At 36.4% G+C, this 17,018-nt stretch overlaps 1 protein-coding gene across 2 annotated transcripts in view; it reads right to left on the bottom strand.

Moving 5' to 3' along the window:
- Nucleotides 1-17,018, bottom strand: part of CACNA2D3 (calcium voltage-gated channel auxiliary subunit alpha2delta 3) — a 383,322-nt gene that overhangs the window by 197,124 nt on the left and 169,180 nt on the right. For both annotated transcript variants that reach the window (XR_011728222.1, XM_071755835.1), the window contains exons 6-9: nucleotides 10,646-10,777; nucleotides 9,967-10,027; nucleotides 9,719-9,869; nucleotides 6,400-6,474 (exon numbers count right to left, since the gene is read on the bottom strand). Coding sequence is in view for 1 of the 2 variants with exons in the window: in XM_071755835.1 (XP_071611936.1) it covers nucleotides 6,400-6,474; nucleotides 9,719-9,869; nucleotides 9,967-10,027; nucleotides 10,646-10,777 (419 nt within the window). In the remaining variant the exon portion in view is untranslated. The remainder of the gene's footprint in view (nucleotides 1-6,399; nucleotides 6,475-9,718; nucleotides 9,870-9,966; nucleotides 10,028-10,645; nucleotides 10,778-17,018) is intronic.

Genomic DNA, 17,018 nt, shown 5'->3' with positions numbered 1-17,018 from the left:
AATCTTCCTGCTTATCTCCACTTTTCTAGCTAAAACAGACTTTTCCCCCCCCCCCCCCCCCCCTTTTTTTTTTTTCCTTTTTCCTCCCAGTTTGAGGGATTTTAGGGCTTCTGAACTAGTGGAACCATGCCCAACAGTTTTTAGTATTTTTATTACAACAAAGTTTTTATTTCCTTCTTGTTGAGGCAGTATGCTACACAGTAGTCCCAGGATCCTTTTTATTGTTGTCCTATTTTATTATAGCTTACTTGTGATCACCAAAAATATGGGAGCATTTATGGTGAGTAGAAATACCCATGTTAGATGGGGTTAGAGGACCACAGACTCAAGTCTAAGCATGTATGAATAAAGCATTTTCCACTGATTCCATAGAGAGAAGTAACAGTTCACAATAGTTACATGCAGCAGAGTTTATTCAGTTATACTGGAAAACTATATTTGCTATTAATTGTCTGAAGAGAGTGACCTTCCTCCAGAAAAGCACTGCTAATGGGTTCAACATTCCTCCAGATTTCTGTCAGTTTTAGGGCAAGTCTGCTACTTCTAGTATTAGTTTCCATACTCATCCATACATGCTGTAACCCCAAAAGCTCCTAAGGCTGACTTGGCAAAGGTTTATGAGATTTCTGAACTACATCAGCATATAAAGCAGTAGAACATTAGCATATAAAACAGTAGAAAACAAAACCAAAAAAAACCCACAACAACAACAAAAATAATCAGGAGGCATATGTGTGAGAGTGATGTTTACTGATGTGTCACAGGGAAGCTCACCCACTTGTATTAGCAGTTGATAAATGTGCTCTCACATCTGTAAAATGCATTTCAGCATCATCCCTCTTAAAATCCATTGCCAGGAGAAATCCAGGTTAGGTTGCTGGTGTTGATTAGCTAACCCCTTGTGTTACTAGACTAGATTATTTTTAGGAAAAACAATCCTGAACAAAAAGCTGAAGATTCAATATTCTCAGATTAAAACCAAATTCTTCTTACGTCAATACATTGCCTGGGGCTGCAATAGAAAATTCGGGCCAAATTTCAGTGGTCTGGGGCTAGTTGAAAGTTTTGGAGGTAAATAATGACTACTTGGTTTTAAAATAAATGTAGATTTCACTGAGACTCTACAATTTTGTTATTTAAAGAGCTAAACAATCCAGTCAATGATCTTTTTTGGAGATCTGACAGAGGTGGATAGAGAAATACACCTAACTAATTTACTTAAGTAAAATTCAATATGCAAAGCCTGTATGTACCAACCTCTTATTGGCAATTTCACTCAGCTTCATTGCCGAGTCTGTCTTCTGGTTATTTAATTTCTGGTAATTGCATACAAAAATAAAAGCTCATTGGAAGTTATACCTACGTCTGTCTATTTTTGTCATTCTAATTTACACAGGGTGAGTTCCTGATTTAGTTTGGAGTTACTGTGCCTATCTGTGCATCTAGAAGATGATATATTTCATCTGGAAACATTTACAGAGAAATGTCCTCAACCTATATATAGTACATTAAAACAACATATAAAAGAGGTATGCATATTGTAATATTGTTACTTTAAATCTGGAGTTACACTAAATCAGATTGTCATCCGATTCCTTTGGGGTAGGTAAATTGTAGCATGGAGTTTCTCAAAGATGAAAACTGCTTGGCCCAAGAAAACTAGTATTAAAGTAGGCAGTTCCACATGTTTGTAATTTGTGGAGAAAGTGCAGACGGTGACAGAATAGTGTCTGAACTATTTCCCACTCTTTTTTAAATTTGTTTACAGCAAATTGATACACTTCAAGGTAGCAGCTGTTTAATGCTAACGCCAAATTATAAATTAGTCTGGTAAAATTCAAATATATGTTACATATTTTATATTACTAAACCACACTTAGGATCACAGATTAATTTCAACCTCATTTATGCTACCCAATGTAATTATAGACTTAATCTTTGTCATAAACAAAACTTGAAGCAAGCTCTGCAAATTCGAGATAGTTTACAACATTCTGTGAATACATCTCCACATCTAAACTGAACCTTCGATGCAGGTATGTGCCAACACAAAAATTTTGTTGATGAAGGCTAGACTATGAAAAACCTACTAAATAACCTTCTAAATAAACCTTCTAAAAACTTTCTAAATAACTTGATGCCTGCCGTATCACATAAAATTATAAATATTTTTAAAACAAAGTACTATATTCTGTTGTAAAAATGAGAACAGAAACACTTCATGTTGGAAGTCATCACTGGGATGACTGCTTCATATCTTAGTAAAACTGGTGGCCTATGTATTAACATCTCTCACATGACTGTCATATTTGAAGTTGTTTGTCTTTTATAAACACAAAAACCAGACTTGATTCAATAAGGTTTCTCAAAAAGAGTACATTTTCTGAAGTTATATCTGACAGAAAATCAGGGTGCAATTATACCCTGCTCTGAGCCATGACAAATCAGATCCTCACTGCTCTAAAAGCTACACACAGCATAAGCTTTTAGAACACCAACCATTTTGCAGAAAAAATAGTTGATCAAAACCTGCCAAAATTCCTAAACATATAATAGTAGCATCTCTTCCTTGTAGGCTGTTGCTAGCAGTATTAAATTGAAGTTAAATGAAGATACACAACCCTAGACTGCATTATTTTGCTGTTCTTGAAGCAGGAAGGAAACAGGTTTAGGTGTTTAGAATCATTACTTCTTTCAATTTATCCTCACTCTTTCTTAAAAAAAACATGTTACTTGATCAACATGATAGAGATTCAGAACTGAAAACCTGTTTTCTCCAACCGTCATTGCTTTCTCATAACAAAAGTTATGAATATGTCCATAATTTAAATGGATAATTTAAGTTATATTAAACCTATTTGGTACCCTTTAAAAATCTACTGTAATGCATCAGAGATAGTAATGCATTTTCTAGTGCTTTAATCAAGAAATTATTTTGAACAAGTAAACTCTACAGTTATGACGAGGCTTGTAAAAACAATAAAATATACATATATTCCTGACCTCACTAACTTTTCTATGCCAATCACTGTGGACTCTTCAAAACATGCATTTGGCTAAGCTGAAAGTTGCAAAAGTAAAAGTGGTCCTGCTATGTTTTCTTTTCTGTTCTCTTCACTTAACAAAACAATTCAGGATCAAGAATCTTTGACTAATCTGGGCTCCTGTTTTCTTGTAATTAACATGGAAATCAAACTTGTCACTCCTTACTGAAATGACTGTGAGACAAGAGACCTAAAATATTAACTCTACTGCTAATGAAGTGCTAATCTAAGATACAACTGGAATACAGATTGCACAGTCTAGAGGAAATGAATGTTTCCATGCTCTGTATGTACTTTGTGCAGATTTACTTTAGTGTTTCCAGGGGTGGGGGAAATGTGGGTTTTATATATCTTTCCTGACACTTGGAACAAAAATCTGATCCATATTACTCAAGGGAAAGTATCACCAGAGATTGCATATAAGAGGGTTACAATGCTCTTGCATACCTTAGTGAGCATGGATCTTTTTACTTTAGGTAAGTAGTTCCCACACTGTCATCCAGAAAACAATAGTAAGTGGTCTAGAGCCAATGTGTGGAAAAAACAACTGTGTTTACAACACTATTTCCCTCCCCAAAAAAGAGATGCTTTGAATAAATAGATAAACAAAGTATCACATGTTTCCCTGAGAAAATGTGTAAATCAAACACTAGATGGTTTGTTTTATTTTTCCCCAGGACTAATTGGATTTTCTGAAAGTCTGGTTCTCTGAAAGGCCACTACATTCCCTGTGCATTATGGAGAAGATTTTCTGCAAACCATCCCTGAATGTGAAAAACCATGTTCGTTTGTTATCTGTAATCCTATTGAATGTTCAGCACCAACACCACGAAGCAGCACTTATTTCCTAGGCTGCTCTAAGCCCCAAGCTTGAATAAGTTTCCTGTAGCCTACCGAAAAAAAAAAAAAAAGAATCCTCATGCTCCATTCCCTGAAGATGTTCCTTGGTTTCATCTTACCTAGACAGGCTGTGCATGGGAACAGAACAGGCTCTGGCTGTAGCCCAACTTCAGAGTTGTCTGAGGCAGCAGAGTTCACAACAATGAAGTGACAAATGATAAGGACTGCCTAACCACCTATATTTTCTTCTTCTGTTTCTTTCCGACCTCTCCCCAAGTCCATCATCTGCCTCAAATTACTGTAATTTAACCCTATTTATTCTTCTGAGAAGTTGATTTGACCTTTAGGTCCACAACAATGAAGTGCCAAATGATAAGGATTGCCTAATCACCTATATTTTCCTCTTCTGTTTCTTTGTTTTGTTCAAGTTTGTCTTCAAAGACATTCAAGAATGTTTAAGTGAAAGCCACAGAGCATAAAGATTCCATTTGAAAACATTTGAACCTTTATATAAAAAGACAGCAAAGTAGCTGTTTAATAAATACTTTTGAGACAACTGCACACTGGGATACTGATCCTATGAAAGCAATTTTCATTTGGAATTACCAAAACAGCTGCTTTCCTCATGAGATAAAGAGCTGCAGACAAAAACCTCAAGCAATTTCTTATATCTGCATCTAAGAACTGTTTATTTGCTACATGTGATGTCAGATGAACCTAGAAAGATGTAGTTAGAAGTAGCAAGAACTGGGGTGTGTGCCAGTGTATGTCAGCAGGGAGTCCAGAGTTATTTAATGGGATTTTTTTATATACAGGCACCCCAGTATTACAGAGTGGAAAAAAACAAAACAAAAAACAAAACAACCCACAAACAAACAAACGAAAAAAACTTGGTAAGACTGGTTTTATGCATGCTCCCAGCAACAAATTTTACAAGAAATACCTGTTCATAGTAAGGTCAAAAGAGAGATTATTACAAGTGAACATGGAAAGAAATATTTACCTTGTTGTACTTTCTCAACCAGTCTTACTTCATGTACTTCCATCTGATAAAAACTACAGAAGAAGCTTTGTATATTGACAGACTCACAGAAATGGAAGTAACAGGCCAAAGGATTGAAATCTTATGATGAGTTCTAAAACACAGCTACATACTCTGATATAATACTCTTTGCCAGTTTTGGAATGTGAATAGTAACAACAGTTTTGGACATATGGATCTGACTAAAAGACTACTAAATCAACAGGAACTTTTCCAGAAAATTCAGTGAGTTTTTTTATGAGGTCCTTAGATAATTTTGCTGTTTCAGTATACTTTAAAAATCACACAGTACCAGATCTTGCAATATCAGATAATTCAGAGAGGTGTTTGTAAATATGAATTTCAGAGGATGATAACTGAATTCCTTACGTAGGACTAACTGGCTGTCCTTCTCCTAGACAATGTTCTTCATAATCTGAGCTATACCTGGTACAATGGCACAATCTGACACTATTTAGGCAAATAAATTTTTAACTTCATTGCAGAAACTAGAAAAATAGTAAAAACACTGAAATCCATATAAGTTGACAAACAAAGATTGAAGAAGTCATACCATATAAGAATACACAGAATTATTTACTATTTACCTGCTGTAGTGAGTAAAATACACTACCTATATCAAGTTTATTCTTTAATTCTGGCCTTTCAAGGATCAATTACTAATAACTTAGCAATAAGACAAACTGGAAAACAGGTCCTATTTTAATATTCTCTGAAACCTTGGATGTACTGTCCAATTTATAGGCAAACTGAACGCAGCCATTCAAGAACAACAACAAAAAAATAGTTAACTAGAAATTACATTCATGCTTAATCTGAAGAATAAAATGAAATTGTACTTTCCTATTTTGCATAACTGAGCACTGCTCATAAAATCTGAGCATGATCTGATTGGCATGAAAACTTTTTCACCAATTAAATTAAAACAAATATGCTATTAAGCAACAAATGGGTATATGGCAATTGTATTTTTTCTGAAAAAAGCCAGCAGGATGTAATTAATTTTAACTCCTTCACAGAAATTTCTTGAATGAATGCATTATTTTTTTGACACACCTGTTTAGAATGCTAGGGGACTTCATTCACAAACTATTATACTTGTTTTAATTTGTTTTGAGACTTTGTTTCAATTTTAGTGTTAATTTGACTTAAGAATGCAATCTCTTCCTCTGCAATTTTTGGTAACAGAATGATAGTTCAATTTAAAGCAACTGAAGTATTTTGCTTACAAAAATTACTAAAATTTATTAACAATATATTTTCAGTGATTTCTGTATTTTTCCATTAAGTTTATTGAATCAAGTTGACTAGAATGGTTTTTTTCCTTCCTACATAAGACCTGATTGAAATGGTATGAGGAGAATAATTAATAAATTATAAGAATGGAATCATTGTACTAGGAAAAGATCATTAGAACACATTATTGCACATTGCTTCCCATCTCTCTGCTGTTCTGTTATGTTTATTCCTTACCTCTTTGTTGGCTCTGTCTGCTTGAACTAATGTTCCATTCAGACATGGCTCTACATAGTGAAGTTCTTCATTATACTACAGAGAGAAATAGAAAGTATGATGAAAAATTTAATTAAAAGCTTTGAAAGATACAATTTAATGATTTAGAAGTGAAACACACATATAAAGCAAAACCAAAAGGATTTTGATGATTTTTCAAAACTAGCTGTGGGTTTGTTTTTCCTTTGACATTCTTAATGTTTTAGAGGTTTATATTTTAAAAAATAAGCATTTAATCAAATGTATGCCAACATTCAGGTGAAGTTAACAGGTACTACAGACACCTATGGCATAAATGTTCTTCAACTTGAAATATGGGTAGTATTAAGAGGTCAGGTTTGATACATCAGTCACAACTCCCAATTTCCTTGCTATGTATAAAAAATATTTCACGTAATATTAGGCTAACATTTTGGAAGGTTAATAGTAAAACAACTACACCAAAAAGTCCGTAAGCTTAAATCAAACCTGGGCATGTTTGACAGAAATCAGAATTTCAGTCAAACTAATTAGCTTATTATACATTGAGACATGAAGCTGTGACAGATCTATAAAGATTTATCTGCTTATCTTGCAGGGTCTAATTGAGTTTTTAACAAAGTTAATACAACTGACCATAAGTCCAATTACAGTTAATGAGAATCCTAAATGTCTCTGTGTATGGAATACTGAAATGTATAACAACATGAAAAGCAAACTGAAAAGCTTTTAATACTTTTGTACAGTGAAACATGAAGAGGCTCCAGGGAGACTTTATAGTATCCTTCTAGTACACCTGAAGTGTAATCTCACTCAAACATCTGTCGATAGACAAAAGGTATATGGGTTTTTTGGTGCTTTCACACCAAGAAGCCTCTTGCTTGGGCTTTGTTGTATCATGTTGAGATCACTGAAACATCCTCTCCAGTCTTGACAAATGTGATTTACCCTGCTGGCACTTTCAGAGCAGGGCTTCAGAAGTAACTTTTGTTGATAATGTAGGTCACAGTAATCCTCTGTTACTGTGCACCCTGGCTATGTCTTCCTCTAACACACCAAAATTTGAAAGTTCATAATCCAGCCACAGCCTACGTACGCCATTCCTCACAGAAACATTCAGTAGCTCCTTCACATCACTTATCTCTGCTACCAGCTTGCTAACAAGTTTTGTGTTTTCTTTACATAATTATTTTTTTGCCTTGTGATGCAGCAAGGATTTTATTGTGACAACCAGTCCAAAAGAACTTAAAACCTTCTCTTTCAAGATACTTTCATGGTGCCAGGACAGCCCTTCATCAGCTCGTCCTGACTACCGTCATGGCCTCCTTGCTTTCCCCTGCACTTCTGTGGTAACACTTCCAATATAGTGAATAATTTCATCTTCATATTTGTACAGTAACTAAACCACTAGTGTGAAATGAAATCAAACAGCTGAAAATAAAATCCCATTCTCAGCAGTTATTTCTACTTACTTCAACAAATAAACACAAATTCATCCTAAAAGAGGTTGTAGAGAGGAAAGAATCTTGAGGTGAAAAAATACCTCAGACAAATTCTGTAAGTAACACAAGAAGTTAAATATCTTTCTAAATATCAAGAATTTCTTGTACTAACCAAATGACATATTAGGTGCAATCAGGCTGCAAACTGTGAGGAAGAGGATGGTGAAGGGCCCTGTGTCAGCCACAGCTGATCCCAGCCGGTATGAGCAACCTCTGAGGCGCCAAAACTGCGGCAGCACACCTGAGGAGACTGCAGCCCCCTCAGGCAGGCAGGTACACAGAAAAAGCCATCAGGGACTGAAAACATTTGAAAACCCATCTGGAAAGGTGTTATGCTGAAAGGGGGTCACTTCTGGACACCCTGGTCTCCAGGTCACCCGTAGCCAAACAGGGGACACCTCTGAGGGAGTTCAGCCATTGCCAACCAAGGGTGAGGTGAGGTCACCCCTGAGCAACTGCAGTCCAGGGGTGACCCACAGTGAAGGGAAAAGCAAAGATCAGCAGAGGAAAAGCAGGAAGGAGCAAAGAAACAAACAAGCACAGAGCTGCTGACAGAAACTTACACAGGACCTCGACCCCCCCCACACCACCCAGTAGCTCACCTAGGGGAGGGACTGAACCCAGGGTGCTGAGGGCAGAGAATGGCAGGGGAGATGCTGGACGCAAGTGGAGCGTGGGCAAGCGGGAGGAGAGGCTCAACTGAGGGGTTTTTTTCCTGTTCTCAATATCCCAATAAGTGATGAGAAGTTTGTGTCAAATTGGCAATAAATTACATAAATATTCTGTGACCCCAAAAGTTTTGGACTTTTTAAAGCCATCCTTACCTACATGATTAATCCTATTACTTTTAAATACTGTAAGATTATCCTCCGGTCAGAGATTTAAAACATGTATGTGTAGCATGGAAAACTACCATACACAAATAACAGGAGCTACTAGTGAGCTAATCCATGTCTGTTAGCTCCAGTAATACTTCTGCATGACTCCCACATACATACATACGTACATCCATTTCAGATTTGCACTGAGGGAAGCAGGAACAATGAGGAGCTATGGCTGGCATTTTATCATGCCTTAAAAGTGTCAGCCAAAGGTGAGATCTAGTTCTGTTCTAGGGACAAACTTTCTAGCAGGGCCTGTTGCAACAGGACAGTGGGTAATGGTTTTAAACTAAAAGTGGGTGAATTCAGGCTAAATATAATGAAGTTTGTTGGATTTTTTACAATTAGAGTGGTGAACCACTGGAATGGGCTGCCCAGAGACGTAGTAGATGCCCTATCCCTGGAAATATTCATGGTCAGGTTGGACAGGGCTCTGCATAATATGATCTAGTTGAAGATGTCCCTGCATACTATGGGAGCTGGTCTACATAAAAGGTCCCTTCCAACCAAATTACTCCATGATTAATTTGTACATTTCAACCATTTGCAATTTGCACCGTACCAAAAAAGCTGTGAGCGGGAAAAAAGGGGAAGAGGGAGGCACCACACTGACAGAGCGGGGGGATACACCCTGAAGTAAAAAATTAAAGTAACGTAGAAAGTTAATACAAAATACAAAAAAGATTACTACTCTCTGCAAATCCCAAACTCAAGACAAGTTGTTGAAGGGGTTTCATATTGCAACTCATATAACACTAGTTTGAAAACACTGCCACATGAATTAGTTTTCACTGGAAAATTACAGTGTCTATGCAGGTGTGATCTTATATCCATCACCCACCTGCAGCAAGTGTATTGTGTGATGTAAAACATAACAGTTAGCAACAGACAATGGAAGAAAGATCCTGAGACACTCACAGCAATTATATTGAAGAAGTCATCATCTCCAAGGGTATCCAAAATAGATGAAACTGTCTGTTTTGCAATAGTCAAGCGAAGTCCTTTCATACTGCCACTGACATCCACTAAAATCACAACATCTTTTGGAGAAGTTGCTGCCTGGATATACCTAAGACAAAAGACAAAACGTCTTGATCTTTGGAATACTACTTTGAAGTTGTCTTCCTTTTGAATTTCTTAAACACTGATAGTTATCTATTGCCTACCATTTTCTATTTCTGCAGTCAAATGCAATTACTCCATTTTCATCAGGTTCCCATTTAATTCCTGTTTAAAAAATGAGATGAAAAGATTAAATTACAACATTTTCATTGTGCCTGTTCTAAATCTATCCATGGTATTGGGGTAAAGTGGCATTTAAAGGAATTCCACATACATATGTTTGTTAAACATAAAACTTAATAGGTAACAATATATTTTAACCTACTTCTATAGAAATAAAAGAAGTGATCTAATTGCATTATTTTTATGTCTGTGAAAGTAAATGTTTAAATAAGCATTTGAAGTCTTTAAATGTAAAGATACCAGGTTAAATAGAAGTCTAAAAACTGAACAATAAATTACAATTAAGTCTTCCAGTATGCATCAAAAAAGCACATTACCTAAGCTCAGTACTATATGAAGTGTCTAATCCTTTCGCCCTCCTTTCTCCACAATTTGTTTAGAAGTTGTTTTTCATAAATCCACATACGTGAATAAGAATTTATATGAGAATATGACTTGGTGTAGGAGCTTCAACTCCAAATACAAATTGGTAAAGAAACCTCACAACGTTGTCAAGGAGGATTAGAAATACCCATTAAAGTAATGGTTTGTGGCAATACTCAGCAGAAATTTGCAGCCATAGCATCTTGTATTTTAAGTTAGAACTTGTGTTCTTCTTACCTGGATATTGTCTGAAAAATCCTTTTGCACTTCCAAAGTACTGCCAGATGAGAGATGGGTCACGATCAAAATTATCCACAAACACCTTATTTAAAGATTCTGACCAATAAACTCCATTTACAATAGCTGGGTCTGGGTGAAAATAAAAACAGAGAAAAGTGATTTTCTCTATAAACAGAATCCCTTAAGCTCTATCATCTTCAGCATACCCAGTACCCAAAAATCTAGTGACTGCAAAATTCTGCAGAACATGTTTTGGTTTCCTTTGTCAGTTATGTGATTCAAAACAAATTATACACCTAAATAATGGAAATGTGGTTAAAATACAGAATAGACACCAGATACATTTTTTAGGTAAGTTAAAATTGCTCACTAGACCATTTATCTGGAACTACTCTACCACTAGTTCTTGAGAACATAAATGAGTCAATGGAGTAATAAATTATTTACTCAATTTACTTTCCCTAAATGCATGGAATGTCTCATCACAACACTTTATAAGTTTATTTTTTTAATCTTCAACTTGGCAAGATGATTCACACTTTATCTGGAAGTTTACATGTAGGATCAGAAAGTGAAATACTTTTTATTTCACACTCGACTGAATTATGATCTACATACAAACACAAATTCTCATGACAAATAACACTAATTGTTACTTGGAAAAACTGGCCCCAGATTTCACCACAATTACCTCATTACGTTTGATTTCCAAGAAAGAGAAAAACAAAGCAAATCTTTGATGTTGAAAATAAACTATTTTTGTTTAAAACATCCTCATCTATCAATTCCTAAAAGCCCAGGCTGCCCAAGTATGTATTTATGCTGATTTGGTTAGACAGCAGGAAACCATAAATAAATGAATATATCTTTACATAAGTTACTGAATTTCAAACTGTGAATTTTGAAAGATGAGAAACAATTAAGATATATTGTATTCCAAATTCAATCTGTATGTGAAGTCAGCAGTAAAGAAAGGAAAAAATGTAACAAAATCACAGATGCATTATTTCATTTGTAGAAGTGTACATACATGAATACACAGTAACATTTGCCCAACCATTTGAAAAATGCTTCCATTAGCTTGGGAAATAATGCTGTACTGATTTCAGAAGGCTGCTTAGAATGTGATTTTAATGGAGCGGAAAAAAGGTGAATTGTTATCTTTTCTTACAGTCACCGTGAAAAGCAGCTGAAAAGGGGAACTGTCTCAGCTACGAATCTCTAAATGTTGCTTTCATCTAAATATTTAGGTTTACATAGAGGGACTTCTGAAAAAGCAAGGTCAACAAAACAGATGTTGTTTTTAAAACACATCTAATAGAGTTACTTACTTCTCTAGAAGATGAAAAATACATTTAGAATCTGTTCAACCAGACACATATCAAACAAACCAACGTCATCACTCCAACAGTTCTGTTTCACCTTTGCCTAGCTAGCAAAATCCAGTGCCCAGTTGTTTTGAAGCCTGAAGTTACCCAATAAAATGCTGTAATTTTAAGGTGTCACTAATTAACATTTTTAACTACCTATCCCAGGATCTATCATCAGTTTGTAAAAATATACTACTATTTCAGCATCCCAAAATTTGATCCACTGTTCAGCATTTAGGCATTACAAGAGAAGTAAAGCACTAAAATGAGAATCCTATTCTCAGTTCCCTGAACCTTCCCAGTACAGGATCAAATACTGTTCCTCTGATTCTCCTCCCATACACAGGTTCTGAACAACTAAAAAACTCCATGGCACTATTGAGTCAGCATTACAATATTGAGTTAAGGTGATAAGTTTGAGTGTGCTTTAAAAATCTAGTTCAGAGGGTTGGTTTTGGTTTGTTGGTGTTTTCCTAAGAAGTATTGTTTGAAAAGTCTAGAGGAAAAACAGCAACTTCTCCTCAGCCTCTAGAGGACAACAAGCCATCCATATATCCTTCAGCCATCAGGATTAGTGTAAAGCCACATCACTCAGACAGAATAATTCTGTCATAATTTATATTAAAAACAAGCTGTAGAGTTTCTTAGCAACTCACATTGAGATATTATTCCAAGACTGCATGATTTACCTCAGTATCTTACAGAACGATCGGTTCAGCAGATTTCTTCTAACATGGATTCCTCAGAGGATAACTGTTCACATCCTTTCCTCTTAAATTAGTGGTGTAGTGCCACTCATCTATGCAGAACCTTCACTCTGCCTCTCAACCCAATGATCGTTTCCTTTAAATTCTATATGCATTCCATAGGGTTATGGGACAGATTTAGTTCTCCACCTGGTAAACTCTAAACTGAATGTGAAGCCCTTCCAGTGGCATTAGAAAATGAGCATTAATATAAAAAACATAGGTATACAAAGCTAGTTTTTAAGTGTGATATTAAAATGTTCGTGCCACTAGAACACTGAACTGCTTTAGTCACCTATGATGAGAAACTTAACATGTTTACACGTCTGTACTACAGATAAGAGAGCTCTGTGGTGATGCAGTCTGGAATTTTTCCTTCAGCATCATTCATTGAGTCTACTTTCTGCATTAGGTTGACAACACTAATCACCCAAATACTGATCAGCATTAACATTAACCCAGTGATTCTGAAATTTTATATTGAGCACCATGGGAAGGAACGGTGTGATTGGCCCATTGGCCACCTGACTCACCCTCTCCTCACCATAGGCATAGGTAGCCCCCCCCCCCACCTCATATTTTTTAATAACCTATATGTTAAGCTTGTAGTTCTAGATACTTTTCAATTTCAGTAAATACACGAAATTGCTTAAATTGTTCCCACTATTTCAACTAGAAACAGTATTCTTAAGTTTTTATATTACTAGTGAATGTCATCCATGCTATCTCAGCAACCCCAAAATAGCTGTATGTAACTAGTGCTAAATGACTGCTTGTAAACATTTGGAAATTTGGGAAGGGGAAAAAAGACTAAAAGACAAAGTTTAATATAAATTGTAAAGTCATTAATGTGATATTGTGGGGCTTAAAGGCAGTAAGTGTAAATAGCTTCTGCCACAATACTTGAAACATAATTTCTGCTTTTGCTTCCTGGCAGTAACAGCTACAATATAATTAAAATATTTCATTTCCCTTGCCTTTTAGATGGGCTGGCTTGAAGCTATGGGGGATTTCTCTCCTATGCTGTTTGTGTAGCTGTTACCTGTTTTTGTTACTGATATGTAATATAAAACCAACCCCGGGGGCAACTGGGTACACTAACACAAATCTGCAACATAACAGCCAGAGAAGAGTACAAACGCTTGTAGCAATTAACCTGCTGTCACAGATACTGCTGGTACTGCTGATCCAAAGAAATGGGTCTGAAATCCCAACAAAGGCAACCAAGGTGTGCAGACCGAAAGACTTGCAACAGCATGCCAAGGGTTAGCACTATAATGAAATGTATTTTGATTCACAGAACCCTAAAAAATATCTAGAGTAGGATAAGTCTATGGAGTGAAAGTAACACATACACAATGCATTTTGCTTCCTAATTATTTCAGCAAGATTTATAGAAAATAAGGGAGAACAGTGAGGAAACCAATGACTATAAAGAAAATGCAGAAATCTGCTCTTTCTCAACATACTGTGCTTTACTGCCAAGAAGAAAAATGTTACCAATGATCTTTAGGTTCTGCTCCCCCCCCCCCCCACCACCCTTATTGTATTGTCATTGTAATATAATCAATTTCTTCTGGAAAGCTGTCAAAGATGCTGGCATCCAAATTTGTGTTCCTTTTTGTAACACCAATGACCTGAGGGCAGCCCCTAGCATTGCAGAGCAATGCAGTCATACAGCAAAGCAGTATGAGTACAGCCTACAGGACTGAGCACTGGAAAAGGAATGTAAAATCCAACACCCTTTTGGCTCAAAGATAGCAACAATATTAGCTTCATTTTGAAGACACTGACAACATATTTAGTCTGGTGATATTTTAAAGAATAACAAAATCACATGCTTTGCTGGGACATACACCCATAATTAATAATTATACTACTCAACACTAATATGAGTGCTTTTCAGGGTGGTCCAACATATTCAAGAGCTGAGGCTTGATTCCAGTTTTGGCAACTGCCTTTGCTTTTTTCTCTTTTCCCCTTGTTCTGCCTCCACTGAGTAATGCAGATGCATCAGCTCACAGATTAAAGCATCTGGCCATCTGTAGACACAAAAGAAGGTGTTTGTCCATTTTGCTTCATGTGCTGAGAACCATTCACCAATGTCAGAAATCACATTCCCTCCTCCTAAGTATATGAGGTGGCATAGAGGCACAATAGCAGATTCTTAGTTGTTTCAGCTCCCAACATTGCTCTAAAATCATTCCTCTTTTCCTTAGAAGCAGCAGCAGAACTGCAGTATGGCCAGATGTGTTTATTTTTATGCTGTCTCATGTATGGGCCTGGGGTTTTTGTTGCTTTGTTTTTTGGTTTTTCTTGTGTGAACAAGGTGGTCCAATATTCTACTTTATTCCATCTGAAAGCCACAGTTACAGCTGCACACTCCTCACACCAGTCTGGGGTAGAGATTCAGTACCAACTCTGCTAAGATCTTGCTACTTAACGAATTACAAAAAATGTCCTGCAGGAAATCAGTGTACTTTTTGGGTCACACGTCTGGCTACTGACCTGGTCTGACCCTGCTTAACTTATCAGATGTAAGACCTAAAACCAGCCAGTATATGGGCAGATCTGTGAATCAGTTAGGGTAAAGCTCTGGAAGCAGCATATAAGCAGAAATAGTGAACACAGAGCATAACTTTTTTTAAGAATTAAAGGAGGAACTTGGAGTAAAAGTCAAAGCTTTCACTCACTGTCCATGCCAGGAAGAATTAGAAAGATGCTGTTTTAATAGGGCTGTTGTCTCAGGAGCCAGGCACACAAGCCTGTTACACCTCTCACTATCAGTCTAACAAAATAAGATTTCTCACCCAGCAAATACTAAGAGCCCTTTAACTGAGGAGTACTGAATTCAAAACCCTGTAATTCTGATGCTTGGTAAATTAACATAAATTAACAAGACCAAGATATTGAGGACTGTCAGGCTTTGGAATGGCCCAGGACAGTGGTGGAGTCACCATCTCTGGAGACATTTAAAAGGCATTTGGACCTGGTCCTTAAAGACAAGATTTAGTAGTTGACTGTGATGTTAGCCAAAGGTTGGACTGGATAATCTTGGAGGTCTCTTCCAACCTAAATATTGTGTGATTCTGTGATGTTTTTGTATTTTCAGAGAAACACTGATTTCCATATTTTTGCAGGATGCGAATTAAAAGACTGAAACATGAAAGATCAGTAAGAAAATACCACAGCACAGACCTGTGGGATGCCAGGGTGTGACTGAGAGCACAAACAACATGGAAAACCACAGCTGGAAAGTTTTCCAAGGAGGAAAGAGAAAACAAATGCTCAGGACATAGGAATTAGCCAAACTGAATAGAGACCCTGTATACACTGCGGTTTCATCACAGAAGAAAAATTACTCTTGAATACTGGAAAAAAAGAGCCAGGTCTGACACATGGCAGTCACAAGTAACAGAACAGTGACTACCAGCAACCAGGAAGTCTGAACTTCTGCAAGCATCCAGGAGGAAAAAGTATTGTGTCAAAAAATACAGGAAGCCAATAGAACACACTGGTGAATCAGAGGAAAAGAAAGCAAACATGACTGCTGCTAAATCAAGCCAACTGTAAAATATTTAATGCACAATGTATCAAAAAGGGACAATTTTAGCAGAGGTGCTGTCAAAGTAATGAGTGTGACAAAGTCAAGACACAGCCTTGGAAATAAAAATTTCTCAAGCAAACCTGTTCTCAAGTCTTTGTAAAAGCCATTTAAAAGACGAGATGATGCAAACCTGTAAACTTATATTTCACCATAAATGCCTAATTCCTATTGCTCAGATATTCAGAAAGAGACACAGGATTATAGAAACAGGACAACTAAGTTACACAACAGTGCAGTGAGGACCAACAAATAATGCTTTGAACAGTTGTCAAAGACCTTGATTTATCAAGACATCTCACCTCTCACATACAACAAATGGAGGCAGGAGAATCTTTAAGGAGAAATGTTTTAGCTTGTAAAATGCATCACAATCATACTGGGCTATAAACTAAGCCTTTACTGCTACATTCTAGGGAATATCAAGAGTATGAATGTGTGAATATTGGATATAAGCAGCACACATTAGCATGAGAAGTTATTGTCTTGCATCCTTTCAAATCCACAGTGTCTTACTGCTGTAAATACTTCACAAAAACCCCTGTGTTACACTTTTTCCTTGCACAAAAAAAAACAGGTACATAATTGAGTAGAAGGAAAGTTTTCCTCAAACAAAAAATAGTTCAAAAAAGCCTCACAGACATGAAAAT

The sequence above is a fragment of the Heliangelus exortis genome, chromosome 12, assembly GCF_036169615.1.
Source record: "Heliangelus exortis chromosome 12, bHelExo1.hap1, whole genome shotgun sequence".
Classification (NCBI taxonomy): domain Eukaryota; kingdom Metazoa; phylum Chordata; class Aves; order Apodiformes; family Trochilidae; genus Heliangelus; species Heliangelus exortis.
This window is presented reverse-complemented; position numbering and strand designations above follow the sequence as displayed.